Source organism: Pleurodeles waltl, chromosome 3_1 (genome assembly GCF_031143425.1).
Source record: "Pleurodeles waltl isolate 20211129_DDA chromosome 3_1, aPleWal1.hap1.20221129, whole genome shotgun sequence".
Classification (NCBI taxonomy): Eukaryota; Metazoa; Chordata; class Amphibia; order Caudata; family Salamandridae; genus Pleurodeles; species Pleurodeles waltl.
Window position 1 is genome coordinate 926,658,058 of NC_090440.1, and position 15,036 is coordinate 926,673,093.

The window sequence follows — 15,036 nt, forward strand, 5'->3', positions numbered from 1 at the left end:
GAAGGACTTCTATTGCAGAAATGTGTGCCTAGAGCTTTGTATTACTGCATGGCTCACTCCAGAAGTCATTGCAGAGATTAAGGCTCTTAATAGCTGCATCATGTGATCGTGCACATATCCAGGACATTAGCACAAGGCCCCAGTAGATTTGCAGGGATTGTTGCTGTACCTCCTGTATTTGAGTACGGTCAAGAGCTCATCACAGGGGTCAACAGGAGTAAGGCGAACAGTTTAGTTCTGGACATGTTAAGCCTTGCACCTTTGGGATCTTTATTCTTTTCACTAAACTGAAGTTACACAGAACTGGAACATGATTTATTTTTGTTAGCAATAATACGAGCCTGATGGATACCTGGGGCCAGATGTATCATTCGTCATAATCGAGATTACTTAATTACGATTGTTTGTGAAATCGCAATTAATCGCTATTGGAATATATGAAACTCCAGGAGTTTCATTCTGCAATTTGCAAGTGCTCGCAAATTTACCTACCTCATTAATATTCATGAGGTAGGTCGCAATTAGCGAGCCATTGCAAATGGCTACAATCACAGGGATGGTGGCCTGCTAGGCCCAGCAGACCACCATGTCGGATTGCTTTACTGAAAAGCAGTTTCTTTTAAATGCAGCTGGTTTTCCATTAAAAAAATAAAAAAAAGGATGCGTTTAAAAATAGTTTTTTTTTTTTTTTTTTTTAATAAAAAGAGGAGACAGTGGTCAGTGGGATGTAGTTGTATAATATACTTTTATTTCACCTGGGGGGGGGGGGGGGTGGACTACAACCTCCCTTTTCATGAATTAGTTTATATCTGTGATTTGCTTAACTCAGACGCACCTAAACTGACGTATGCACGGATTTCCAGCTTTAGTTATACCAGGGATGTGCACCCATGTCAACTGCCTATAGATCAGAAATATGCTATTGTCAATGTATCCAATGTCACTGACGTTGGAAATGCATCCAATGACAAAGTATTGAAAGTGAAAATCAATATTTGTAACGTAAAACAAATACATGCCTGTATATTGTGACGTTTTCCATCTGTTCATTAGTTCCGCTGTCATAAAGAATTATTCCTCTCGGTGACACTTTTAAATGAACCTTCTGTAGTTTCTTTCCACTTGCTTTAGCCTAAAAAAAACAGATGGAGGGGGAGAAACACCACGTTTTAAGTTTAGTCAGAATGCAGGAGGTTATCCAATCTCCTGATGGTAAAACCACGGATTATTCTTTGTCATCTAATGTCACGTGTGCAATGACAAATAAAAATGCAATGTATACTCTTGGATGACCGATACTATTCTGTAATTCGAAGGGCTGTCCAAATGCTCAGAGTACACGGCGACCTGGAGCAAATTTATCATAAACGTATGTTTTGGCAAACTAATATTAATACGGCACACCAGGGCAGGTGGTTTGGGCAGAAAAGGTCAATAGCAGCAAGAGAAGTGAAATGAAATACACAAACAATTAAAAACGCCACACCACAGGTTCGATTTCCATGGCAAAAGATCTTGGTAGGTCAATGGAGTGGGTGACGCAGGCAAGCTTACTTTAAGTGAAACCCTAGAAGCGACCAGGAAAAGGGGGCGGGGGGCAAGAACCTCATGCATTTCTAGGCTCCCAAACCACGCTCTCCCAACCCCACTCTAACCCTACTCCACACCACCGCAACAACTGAGTGAGACTCCCATTGTCTGCCAGAGTCCCGAACCTTGGCATGTACAAAAAGTGTCAGGAAGTCCATTTCATGTCTACTGTAAAAAGTCTTCGGTCTAGACAGTTAATCTCTGGCAAATGTAATTACTACCTCGCCTGGAGCTGCTGTATGTCGTAATAGCAGACATTTATAACATTACTGGTTAGGCAGTTTTAACAATTTATTGGAGCACGTCGAACAATTTCTGTACAGCCTTGAATCAGGCATCCCCCAATTTAAAACTCCTCATCAAGTTCAATTTTTAAAAGCCTCCAGGCAATTTAAAATTAACGAACTACAAATCCCATCCAGGGAGATGGTTCCAGTAAGTCTGTTAGGGGGGGCAGGTTTGCCCTTTCACTTAACTTCAAAACCATTTGTGTGACTGGAAGTAGATATTTAAGAAATCCCAACCCTCACAGGATGAGCTCCTTCGAGTTGTTTAGTAACAACTTGCTGTGTTTGGATCTTTGTTCCCATCATTATTTAATAAGGATGGGATACCCAAGTCTAACATGGAATACTGGGGAGCACGCCCCCCTCATAAATGGAACTGCAGAAAATGCAGACAGCTTCCTTGGAAGATTTAGTGTGCCACTGGGTGCTGTTAATTTCATTTTCATAAAGTCAAGGCCGCAGTGCTTCATGTCATATTTCTTCTACTACAAATACAGATATAGAGAATAGATTAAAATTGGAATATCTGCCCAAAAAGGTGCACTGGATGTTCTTTTATCAGATAGGTTTTCCTATACAGACTTCATGAGTATTCCTTCACATAGGACTTCAACACTAGTTGTGTATCCCACAATATACCCCCAAAAAAGTCGAGCCTTTTCTTCTCTTGACCTTTTACCCCATTATTTCCTCCATGGTGATTCAAACAGGGAAGATTATGACTCACCACTCCTTCCTCTCTAAAGTCCTGTATGTAAAAAAAAAAAATTAATCATTTTCAGGAGCTCCACCCCCGCATCAGATTTCCAAGTAGCTCTACATATCACCTTAGAAGCATTAAATTCACTTCACCCTATGCCCAGGGGAAGCACATAGCAGTCCTATAGCTTGCATAGACATTCTTTGCATGCTGGAATGGATTTAGGATGCTTGCTTTGTCACAGTACATGATTAAAAGGTAAAATCCACTAGATCAACTCGCCAAGGCAAAAAGGAGACAGGCAGCATCGCTGCCCAGTTTCCCTGCATATCAGATGCCAATTATTCACCCTGGCCTGCGTGTTGGGACTGTGTAAAGCAGACCCATTACTTCAAGCAAAAGCCTATTCCATATTACTCAAGACTAGCACAGTTTACTTTAAACCAAAAGAAACTTTCCCAGTCATTAGTGCCACGAAGGAAACAGTCATCATGAACAGCACCCACTCCGGAGCCCCCACCGACCCCTGCCCACACCACATATACAGAGCCAGCACATCTATCGCCCCCAAGCTCCGAAACACTATGAACTGCTCCATCAACACTGGCACCGTCCGGAGCAATGGAAACACGCCCTCTCCTGAAGAAACCTTCGGCTGACCCATCAGAATTAAAGAATTTGTCCCATCTCGTTGCTACCCTACCCCACCCCACCCAAGTACAGGAGAAAGTAATCAATACACAACTATGAAATTTCATCAAGGCAAACAATTCCCTGGACAGCTCCCAGTCTGGCGTCCACAGCAACCACAGCACACAGACAGCCCTCCCGGCACCAAACGACATCTGATTACTCCTAGACTGTGGCCACACCATAGCGCTTACTCAGACCTTAGCCTTCGATGCGGTCTCCCACAACACGCTATGCACCAGACTCCACGGCTGTAATCTGCAGAAGAGCCCTGGAATGGATCCACTCCTTCCTCTACAGGAGGATGCAGAGGATTTGACTCCCACCCTACAAATCCAGACCCACAGGATTAAACTGCGGAGTTCCTCCCCCCCCCCCCCCACCCCCCAGGATCCTCACCGAGGCCCACACTGTTCAATGTATACATGGCCCCTCTCGTAGCCATCATCAGAAGCCACAGTAGGAACATCGTGGCATGTGCTGATGACAAATCATTTCCCTCACCAACGACCCAGACACGGCCAAAAGGAACTTCCACTCAGGAATGGAAGCAGTCACCCCCTGGATGAGAGAAAGATGCCTCAAGTGTTAGAATCCATTTTGAATTGATTCGTTTCTTTTACACGTGTAAGTTTGAGCTTTTGTTGTCTCTGAACGCACTGTCTATCACATATGTTATCTTATGTATATTTGTTTAAGTAAAATAAGCCTGGTTCCACACCATAGGCTTGCAGCTGGTTTCTTTCCCTAACTGGGGCACTGTACTCATTATAATTATGTGTTCAAAATAACTAACTGACCTCGGCTGTGGTATTTTGGGGAGGGAAAGGCGGATATCTATACCTTTGAACCACGTAATCCTTTGAAGGGTCTCAAGAATGTGGGGAGTCAGGCAGCTGCAGAGGGGAGGCAAGGACAAAGCTGGGAATGGAACCGGTGTGTGGAAAACTGATTAACTCCTTAAAATATCTGTATGACGTATATCATTATTTACACACTTTATGTATCCTTTGATGTATAAGTATAAATATCACTGTTAAACGCTTCATGACAGCACACTTTACTTCGGGCCTGGGATGCCAGTGGTAAACCTGTCCTCTTTGCTGCAGCAAAAATAAACAGACCTTTGGTCATTGATTGTTTTTTCACTCCGGCTCTCCGTGTCAAAACCTCCTTTGTAAATGCATTTGTAAGTATCTGCAAATATGTGCATTTGACAATTTGGCGCCCGAACAGGGACCTTCCAGTGGATATCTTCAGTAGCTCTGTCAAGAGACGTGCTGCCAGTGGGGGGACGCCGTTCCGGAGGTGTAGATTCCAGGGGCCCCTGCACAAAGACTTAGTTTCAAAAGCAGCTGCATCTTATCCACCGGGCAGGCCTTTCCCCGCTTTCTCATGATGTCCCAGCGAAGTCCCTGAAACATCGGTTTTTATCTTGACTGATTAGTCTGACACGGGCGGCCGGAGAGAAATCCAGGAAAAAGCAGATAGTCAGGTAAGACTGTTCCTCGCTGGCTATTTGTCTGCTTTAACTTGCATTTGAGAGAATAATTGTTTTTGGATAACTTATCACTTGGGAATGATTAGTTCTTGGTAAATTTGCATTTGTACAAGGTACCATTTGACAATTTGTATTACACATGTTTTTGTTTGAATAAATTTGCCCAGGCCTGGAGCAATTTGTAAGTTGGTAAATATTTGAAAAAGGTTTTTTTTTTCCTTTGGTGCACATTTGAAAAAGGTTTTCTTTGGTGCACATTTGAAAAAGGGTTTCTTTGGTGCATGTTGCATTTTGAAATTTGGTGCGTGTTGTCTTTTGAAAATTTAAAAGGTTAGATATGGGAAATAAGAAATGTTGGCAAGGGTTAGGTCTTTGTTTTAGCCGAAATCATGTGCCACGTTTAGATAAAAAGCAACCGATCCCAAAAGAGGGAACACCAGGGTGGGACATGTTAAAGGATTATGGTTTAGAGAATAATTTGTATAATAGTATATGGTGCAGGTATACTAGACATTGTCCTGACCTCCAGTGGCCGGAGGATGGGTCTTTTGATTTAAAGAAACTAACCTACCTACAGGAATGTTTGTTTCATAAAAAGGCTAGACAACATATGTTTGAGGTATACAGAAAATGGGAAATGGAGGCCACTAAAAGAAAAATTAAATCAGATAAACTGAGAGGGAAAACAGGAGAACCATCATGCAGAAGGCCGCCCTGTATCACCATTCCCAAACCCAGAAAAGGATTGAATCTGAAGATAGAGTCCATAGGGCCCAGGTGGAGGGAAGTTATGTATCAAAGCCAACAGAAACCAAACATGCATTAGAGGAAGATGAGGTAATGCTACAGCTATTAGATAATAGCCCTACTGCACCTCCACCTTACACACCCCCTGCAGTAGCCCAACCTATCATGGGGGCACAGCAGCAGCAGCAAGGGCACAATTTGGGAAATCCAGGTGCACCACTACAGCAGCATGTGCCACAACCACCACAGCCTCTAGCCCAAGCTACCCCAATAGCCCAAGTCCTAATCCCTCCGCCACCTGCCCCACCACTACCAGCCAGCACTGCAAGGTTACCAATAATGTCCCCTGCCCCTAATACCCCAAATGGACAACGCCGACGGTGCACAGCCACTCACTCACTTTCACCCATATGGAGCACACCTATTAAGTCGATTTCGCCCCCTAGTACCCGCTCCACTATTGGGGATGGGGAAAAACGGGTTATCAAGAATCAGTCAGAGAACTGGATGTCACATCCTATTTACACCCACACCGATATTATGGACACAATACAACAGATGTCACATTTTGGACAGCAATTAGCACTACAGTACATGATTGAAAAATTGGAGAGGGATTGGACTTCTTGTATTACAGATTCTACCCCTCTCCCTTATGAACAAGAATTACATCAATTATGGCGGGACAGTGTGGCTTGTATGCTTGACAGTAACAGCATAAATGAGGGAGTACGCATTTGTGTCATAGCCAGGGAAGATGTTCTCAATACATATGACAAGGGGTACCCAATGAGGGAAGTGCACCCTGATATGCCCACTGCAGTTGCAGTTGCAGCAGCAGCCGGACAACCAGCTCCCGTGCCGGTGGCCCAATTTGTCCATATACCATGGAAAAGGGAGGAGGTAATGGCTATAAAGAAAGACTTGCCAGACCCTCGAAAGAATCCAGCTGGATTCTATCGGGACCTTAGAATTGCCATTTCCACCACAACCATGACACTCAAAGACATTGACTATTTTTTTGGTGTTTTATTGGGTCCTGAAGTTTGGCATAAAATTAGAAGAGTAGATGATGCACCTACTTTGGGAAATACATGGGGGGGTTTAGAAGCACGGGAAGCACAAAGGGCACCAGGAACCCTGCCGCATCAGGATATTTTAAATTTACCTAACCGGATATTGACTAAGTTAGAAACTGTTATACCTCTTCAGACTGTGGATTGGGGAAAACTTGCCACTTATAAACAGAAAATAGGTGAAGATGTCCCAGATTATTTTACTAGAATTGAACAAGCTTTCATAGATTTCAGCGGTCAAGACCTCGCCACCGTAACAGGTGTCACACTATTTGTAGAACGCTTTGTTAATGGCCTTCTACCTGAAATATCACAAAAATTAAAAGCAACAGAGAGTTCGTGGATGACGAAGGGACAGGCAGAGATTTTACAGATGGCACAATACTATGAGAGCAGGTACAAGGAAGAATTAGAAAAGAATGAGAAATCAGTAAAAGAATTGAAGAAAAAGGTATTACAGCAGGCATACCCCCAGCGGGATACAACCCCTCAGCAAAGGGGTGGCCCACCAAGGGGACGGGGAAGGGGTCGAGGCCGAGGTGCATCTGCACCACCCCAAGACCGCCGATTAAATATCAACCAATGTGCCTACTGTAAGCAGGATGGACATTGGCGTGATACTTGCCCATTACTGGAAGGAAGACAAAGTGTCACTTCATAGAGGGAACGCGGCAGGTAATGCACGAGGAAGAGGTAGAACTGATCAGAATTCGCAGAATGAGAATCAGGTCCCGCGTAACACTAATATTTTTGACAATGCATTTGAACGACAATATTATGCTGATGATTCCTTTTCTGAATCCTACAATTATTAGGACAGCCACAGACAGGGCCAGGGGCGAGTAAGTATTCCTGTAGATCAGAATGGTCCCTACATTGATGTAAAAATCGAAGGAGAGGGCCATAAGTTTCTTCTAGATACTGGTGCCACCAGAACATCTATTGCACATTCTGCAGTCCCCGGGGCTCCCCTGTCTGGGCTTCATACCACATCAATTGGGATTTCTGGGATCCCCGTGGTGAGCCCCATCTCAACACCTATGAGAGTAACTGTAGGCCCATTTACAGTACACACGCCACTCTCTTTAACATCAGGTTGCAATGAAAACTTGTTTGCATTAGATTTGTTAAAGAAATTAAATGCAGTTATTCACTGTTCAATGGATGGTGTCTATGTAACTATGGATAGTGTTTCCCCTACTCTGTGCATGTTCTCACAGGAATACGACTTACCCCCAGAGCTAAAGGAAATAGACCCTCGCTTATGGGCCAAAGGCAAGAATGATGTAGGCATTATGGATATCGACCCTATTGTAATAAAAATCAAACCAGGTGCCCGGTTACCTCGTGTTCCTCAATACAAATTACCTAAATCAAGCGAAAAAGGGCTCAAGGCAGTCATATCTGATCTTGTGCATGCAGGTGTCATAAAGGAAATAGTGAGCAGCCCATGTAACAGTCCAATCCTTCCTGTTGTAAAGAAACAAAATGATGCTAATAGATTAGATGGTGAGCAATCAGTTACTGATAACACAGTATATCGATTAGTTATTGATCTCCGAGAAATAAATAAAATAGTAATTCCCCAGTTTCCCGTGGTCCCAGACATGAATAGTCTTTTCACCATGATTCCACCCTCCGTGTTTTTTCACCGTAATCGATTTGAAGAATGCTTTCTTTAGCATTCCAATTGCCGAAGAATCTCAATATTTGTTTAGCTTTGCGATTTTTGGTAGATCATTCGCGATGACAAGAGTTCCTCAGGGATTTGTGGAGTCCCCGAGTATATATAGTCAATGTCTTAAACGTCAACTAGACCAATTCAATCCACCTTCAGGCTCTGCATTGTTGCAGTACATTGATGATATTTTAATTGCCTCAGATTCCATGACACAATGTAAGACTGATACTGTTGCATTATTACATCATTTAGCACCTCTGGGCCATAAGTTGTCCCTTCCAAAATTGCAGTATTGTAGAGAGGAGGTCACCTATCTAGGACACCTCCTCTCTAAGGAGGGAAGGAGATTACATCCAGACAGAATTAAACTGGTTCATACAATGACTGCACCACACACCCCTTCTGAAGTCCGAGCATTTTTGGGATTTACATCCTTTTGCAGACAGTGGATTCCAAATTTTTCACTTATAGCAAAACCATTGACTGCTCTGACACTTTCAGATGTGCCCTCTCCTGTACCTTGGACTGACAAATGTGAGGAGGCTTTTCAAGATTTAAAAAAGGCGATGTGCTCTGCTCCTGTATTGGGTAATCCGGATTACAGCAAACCATTTGTTTTATTTGTGCATGAAAAGCATGGCTGTACATTGTCTGTTTTGACACAGGATCAAGGTGGGAGACAACGCCCTTGTGCATACTTCTCTTCCACCTTGGATACTGTGGCGCAAGCTTTGCCTACTTGTCTTAGAGGAGTGGCTTCTGCAGCAGCTGCGGTGAAACAAAGTGAAGGGTTTGTTGGTGGCAATCCGCTCACTGTGATGGTTCCTCATGCAGTTGATATTTTGTTAAACAAGACACAGACGCAGCACCTCACCAGTGCTCGTCTAACGGGTTACGAATTAACATTGTTCAGTCCAAATATTACTTTGAAGCGGTGCAATGTCTTGAACCCAGCTACGTTACTACCCCTCCCTCAGGACAATGTGGAATTTGATCATAATTGCATTTTTGCCACTGAGGAAGAAACCAAGGGACGGGTAGACTTAACAGACACTCCCCTATCTGACCCACAGGGAGAGCTGTTTGTAGATGGGTCTTGCTTCAAGTTACCAGATGGTACGACCACTGCAGCCTATGCCGTCACCACAGTAAAAACAGTGGCTGAATCTCATAGAATCACGCAAAATTCGGCACAGGCTGCAGAATTAATTGCCCTCACCAGAGCTTGTGAAATAAGTGAACATCAGTGTTAATATCTACACTGATAGCCAATATGCGTTTGGAGTAGCTCATAATTTTGGGCGACTCTGGGCGAATAGAGGCTTTATCACGTCACATGGCACTACCATTCAGCATGGCAACTTGATTGTGACACTTTTGAATGCTCTCAGCCTGCCCCGTCAAGTCGCAATCATTAAGTGTAGTGCCCACAAAAAAATTACTGATGATATAGGACGAGGAAATGCTTTTGCAGATGCTACAGCGAAAGCACGAGCACCATTTGACAATGCATACGTTGAGAGTAGCATCAAGGGAGAGCCCCAGAACGAAGTATTAGAAAATACCATGCAGTGTGTGAGAGATATTCAAGCAGAAGCAACAGCAGAGGAAAGGGAGCAGTGGGAGAAGAACGGTAGACTAGACAGTGAGGGTTGTTACACAGATGACACAGACAGAAGAAGATGGATGTTACCTAATTGTTATGTACACGCTATGGTTACTATGGCCCACAGTCCTGCACACATCAGTGCCCAAGGCATCAAGACAACTTTGGACCATGTTTGGAGTAATCCTCTGATATCCAAAGCTGCTAATAACCTGGTTAAAAGTTGTATGGTGTGTGCAGTACACAATGCAGGAAAAGGGACCCCTACGCCCCCTGGCCATTTTGCCCCTCCTGATCTCCCCTTTGAAGCTATACAGATGGATTTTATCCACATGGAACCATGTAACAAACTGAAATACGTGCTAGTGGTAGTATGCATGTTTTCAAAATGGATAGAGGCCTACCCATTAAAAGACAATGGTGCCCTCTCTACCGCCAAAATATTACTAAAAGAATATTTTCCTAGATACGCAATGCCACAATTAGTCTGGAGTGACAATGGCAGTCATTTTGCTAATGAGGTAATGGAGAAGGTCTGTAACGCCCTTAACATCAAACATTGATTTCATGCTGCAAATCACCCACAATCAGCGGGCCTTGTAGAAAGGTATAATTACACCTTGAAAAGCAAAATAGCTAAGATTTGTGCTGAGACCAACTTAAAATGGCCAGATGCTTTGCCCCTAGCATTAATGTCCATCAGGATGACTGCCAGTAGCAAGTCACGATTATCCCCCTATGAAGTTGTCATGGGGAGGCCAGCTAATATCTGGGGGGGTACCACGACCAAAGAAGCTTTCTGAAGTGCAATATCCTTTGTTTGTAGATTACTGTAAACAATTGACTAAAGATTTGCGTTTGATCCACCAACAGGTCAAGGCCAGTCTACCGACTCCTCTTGAAGGCCCTGGTCACCCTTTTAAGCCAGGGGATTGGCTTATGACAAAGAATTTTCAAAGAACCAACAGTCTTCAGCCCAGGTGGCGGGGGCCAGCCCAGGTACTGCTTGCAACAGACAGCAGTGAAAGTGGAAGGAAGGAAAAACTGGATACATGCTAGCCATTGTAAGCGTGCACCAATTCCACTACAAAGTACTCTAACAGCAGAATTACCATTGTCTCCTGATTACAGAGAAGTAGGGAGACAGGAAACACCTCCACAGGTTTCAAGTGCTACTTCTGCTCCTAAGGTGACACAGCAGCCCAGTGACGAAGAGTTGCTGTTTGAAGATCAACAAACTCATCGATACAACCTGCGTCCTCGCCCATCCAAATGAACAGAATTTTGAAGGTGCGTAAGGTGGTGACCCCTACGAAAAGCTACATTTACATCACCTTGATAGCTCCTAGCTTGGAATTACAAACTGAGGTCTTTTCTGAATGGCCAAGGAATCCTTTGCTCAGCAGAATACGGCACGCTTGCCTTTATGAAATACAGTTCCCCGCTTTCACCGCCACCGGCATTTCCGATGCCATTGATGTACCAGCATTAAAACGAGGTATCCTCACTGTTGTTACGCACACTTTGGGCGACGAGGTTGTAAATGACTGATGACTAAAATTTCAGCATGAACATGAACACGGGTGACTAGCCTGTGCAACAACACCAGAACATTGGTCAGAACAACTGTCTCAAAGAGAACACAAGCATAGTGGGATGCAGCTTGTGCAACGCTATTATCTGTGCTAAGAGCATTGGGTAAATGGAGTTAACAGTTCTGTAACTGGCGAGAGAAACCAAGTACCAGTTCTACGGAAGCGGCCAGTCATTAGGGTTGGTGCGGTTTGTAGTCCCAGCGGTAAAGAAAAAAAAAAAAAAAAGTGCCTTTTTCTGTTTAATACCCAAGCACTTCACTGATCTGGTTGAAATTGCTGGCCTCCGCCCTCATTTTGCTGAGACACTGAACGAAACTGACAAACTATACTGAAGACGAACTTTGAAGTATCGCGACTTACTCACTGGGAGTTGAGACTCACCAGGAGTTAAAACTCGAAAAGAAGATAAGGGACCTAGGATCAAGCCAACATCTATTGTCCTGCATTTGAAAAACTTGTTCATGGACCAACCAGTGCAGCCTAACTGCTAGAGTGGAAAGCACGGCGGTGCTGAACCCTAGTGGGTGTGAACATTGAAGGAAAATTTACTTATCTATATCTATACGTATATGATTATTAGTATAGTGATATCAATATTTTGCATTTACATATTTGGTAATTGTGTGGGTATATTTTTGAACACACATAGGCGGTTGAGACGAGTAAAACAGTATCATAGAAAGGTTGTAGGACCAAGGAGGAGAGCACAATAAAATTATGAAAATATATCCATTTGGCAGGACAAATATCCCTCTAGAGAATAGGGAAGAGTGACCTTATAACTATTTCTACAAAACAACAATGAAGTACCTAGTGACCCTTATGTTAATATGTATAATGTCCAGTGGTGTTGCATCATTGTTGCAAAATCCTACCTTACATCCATTGATAAAGGTTCATGGAAAATTAGCTGAGACATTAAGTCTCACTGACTGCTGGATTTGCCGGCACTTGTCTAGACACCCTGAGGATCCTATAGGCCTTTATGAAGTACCAGTATCACCAAGCGAATATGAAAGAGGGGAAGTGTGTCTTGTACCAAATACCACTTGGAGATGTGACCAACAAGAATATCAATGGTACCCTAGGTGTGCGGTGCTCCCTAATACCCAGGCAGAATACAAGCTCTCCCCGATGCCTGGAGAAAATGCCACACTTAAAATGTTTCCCATATGTTTTGGTACCTATTTTTATGGGCAAAACCCAGAGGCAAAATACATGGGAAAGATCCCTCCTGAACAGTGTGTTTACACTTTGTTATTTGATATCAAAACAGGGAATTGGGATCTTGAAGGAGAGGAGAAAATAGACAGAAATTGGACAGCGTTAATTAATGGGACTCAGCAAAATTACACTGTAAATTATTGGAACCTGACTGTGGGAGAAAATGAGATTCTGGTAGATCCAGAAGGATTGTTATATGATCCCTCCAGAGAACAAGATAGAAATGGGAAAAATTCACCTGTAATATTATCCCGGGTTTTCCTTGGCCCCCTCTGGACGGCTAGATGTTCATATGTTGCACCCTGGGCAAATGTATCATTGCTGAATACAATTTGGGAGGATTACAAGTATTGCAATAATTCTGAACATGACACCCCGGAGGGTGTGGGTTTGCCCCGCATAAAATACAGTATTATAAATTCACAAATCCAGGGAGGCATGTACTTCGTATGTGGAAGAACTGCATATAAAATACTACCCCTAAACTGGGAAGGGATATGTTCACTGGCATATTTGGCACCCAACATTACTGTGATATCAAATATATCATCTTCCCAGCCCCTTAACATGGGGAGTTTTGCACATAGGTACAAACGAGGGACACCCATACTGGGGGAGCGAAAGAACTGGGTATTTCAAGTACTATATGTTCTTATTCCAGGATTTGGAATTTTCGATTTACAACTGGCAATGATGAATATGTCAGCTGAATTAGCCATTGCATTTAATGCCACCAGGGAGGCCATAGGAAGTGTACAGATAGAGATAAACTCTGCAGCCCAACTGGCGATACAAAATCGGCTTGCCCTAGACTTGATTACAGAACAACAAGGAGGAGTATGTGTTTTAATCCAACATCAGTACCAGCAAAAGTGCTGTTATTTTGTCAACAAATCAGAGATAGAATTGGATATTGGGAAAATAAAAGAAGCAGTACAGGTATTTGAAAAGGGGGGCCAATATGAAGGAGGCAATTTGAGTTTATCATGGTTATGGTCTTGGTTTGGGGGGTGGGGCTGGTTGTTCAAAGACATACTTTTTATAATAATAGCTATTATATTAAGTTGTTTGTTAGTACAGTGCCTACCTGCTTTCTGTTCCTGTTTAAAATTGTGTAAACTTCCGCCAGTGAAAATACTAGAAACCAATCGAGCTATGATGCAGAGAGAAGAGATAAATTCCCTAATGGCTATTGACCCCACTATCCTCACTACAGATACTGGTTGCTCATACCCATCTGTTTATGTACCCATGAATGCATATTTCAAGGAAGTAGGAGTAAAATTCAACATATATGAGGAAATTTAGAACTATTCAAACGTTGATTATGTTCAGAAGAAAAAAAACTCAAAAAGGGTCGATTGTTAGAATCCATTTTGAATTGATTAGTTTCTTTTACACGTGTAAGTTTGAGCTTTTGTTGTCTCTGAACGCACTGTCTATCACATATGTTATCTTATGTATATTTGTTTAAGTAAAATAAGCCTGGTTCCACACCATAGGCTTGCAGCTGGTTTCTTTCCCTAACTGGGGCACTGTACTCATTATAATTATGTGTTCAAAATAACTAACTGACCTCGGCTGTGGTATTTTGGGGAGGGAAAGGCTGATATCTATACCTTTGAACCACGTAATCCTTTGAAGGGTCTCAAGAATGTGGGGAGTCAGGCAGCTGCAGAGGGGAGGCAAGGACAAAGCTGGGAATGGAACCGGTGTGTGGAAAACTGATTAACTCCTTAAAATATCTGTATGACGTATATCATTATTTACACACTTTATGTATCCTTTGATGTATAAGTATAAATATCACTGTTAAACGCTTCATGACAGCACACTTTACTTCGGGCCTGGGATGCCAGTGGTAAACCTGTCCTCTTTGCTGCAGCAAAAATAAACAGACCTTTGGTCATTGATTGTTTTTTCACTCCGGCTCTCCGTGTCAAAACCTCCTTTGTAAATGCATTTGTAAGTATCTGCAAATATGTGCATTTGACACATGCTCAACTCTGACAAGAGTGAGTTCATCTTCAGAAGCACCACCTCAACTTGGGATGACTCCTGGTGGCCCACATCCCTCAGCGCATTCCCTGCACTGACTAAACACACCCGCAACCTAGACATCATCCTAGACTCCTCCCTATCCATGACCCACCAGGGAAACTCAGTCCCCTCCTCCCGCAGGCACACACACTGCAAACTTCAGAAGATCCTCAGATGGATCCCAGCAGACTGTCGCATGACAGTCACCTAAGCCTTAGTCACAAGCAAGCTCGACTAGGGCAACACCCTCTATGCCAGCACCTCGACTAGAAACATCAAAAAACAACAACTCCAGCACG

At 43.2% G+C, this 15,036-nt stretch overlaps 1 protein-coding gene across 1 annotated transcript in view; it reads right to left on the reverse strand.

The window, feature by feature from the left end:
- Positions 1-15,036, reverse strand: part of LDLRAP1 (low density lipoprotein receptor adaptor protein 1) — a 223,418-nt gene that overhangs the window by 113,628 nt on the left and 94,754 nt on the right. The window contains exon 3 of the mRNA XM_069223923.1: positions 1,020-1,132. Coding sequence (XP_069080024.1) covers positions 1,020-1,132 — 113 coding nt within the window. The remainder of the gene's footprint in view (positions 1-1,019; positions 1,133-15,036) is intronic.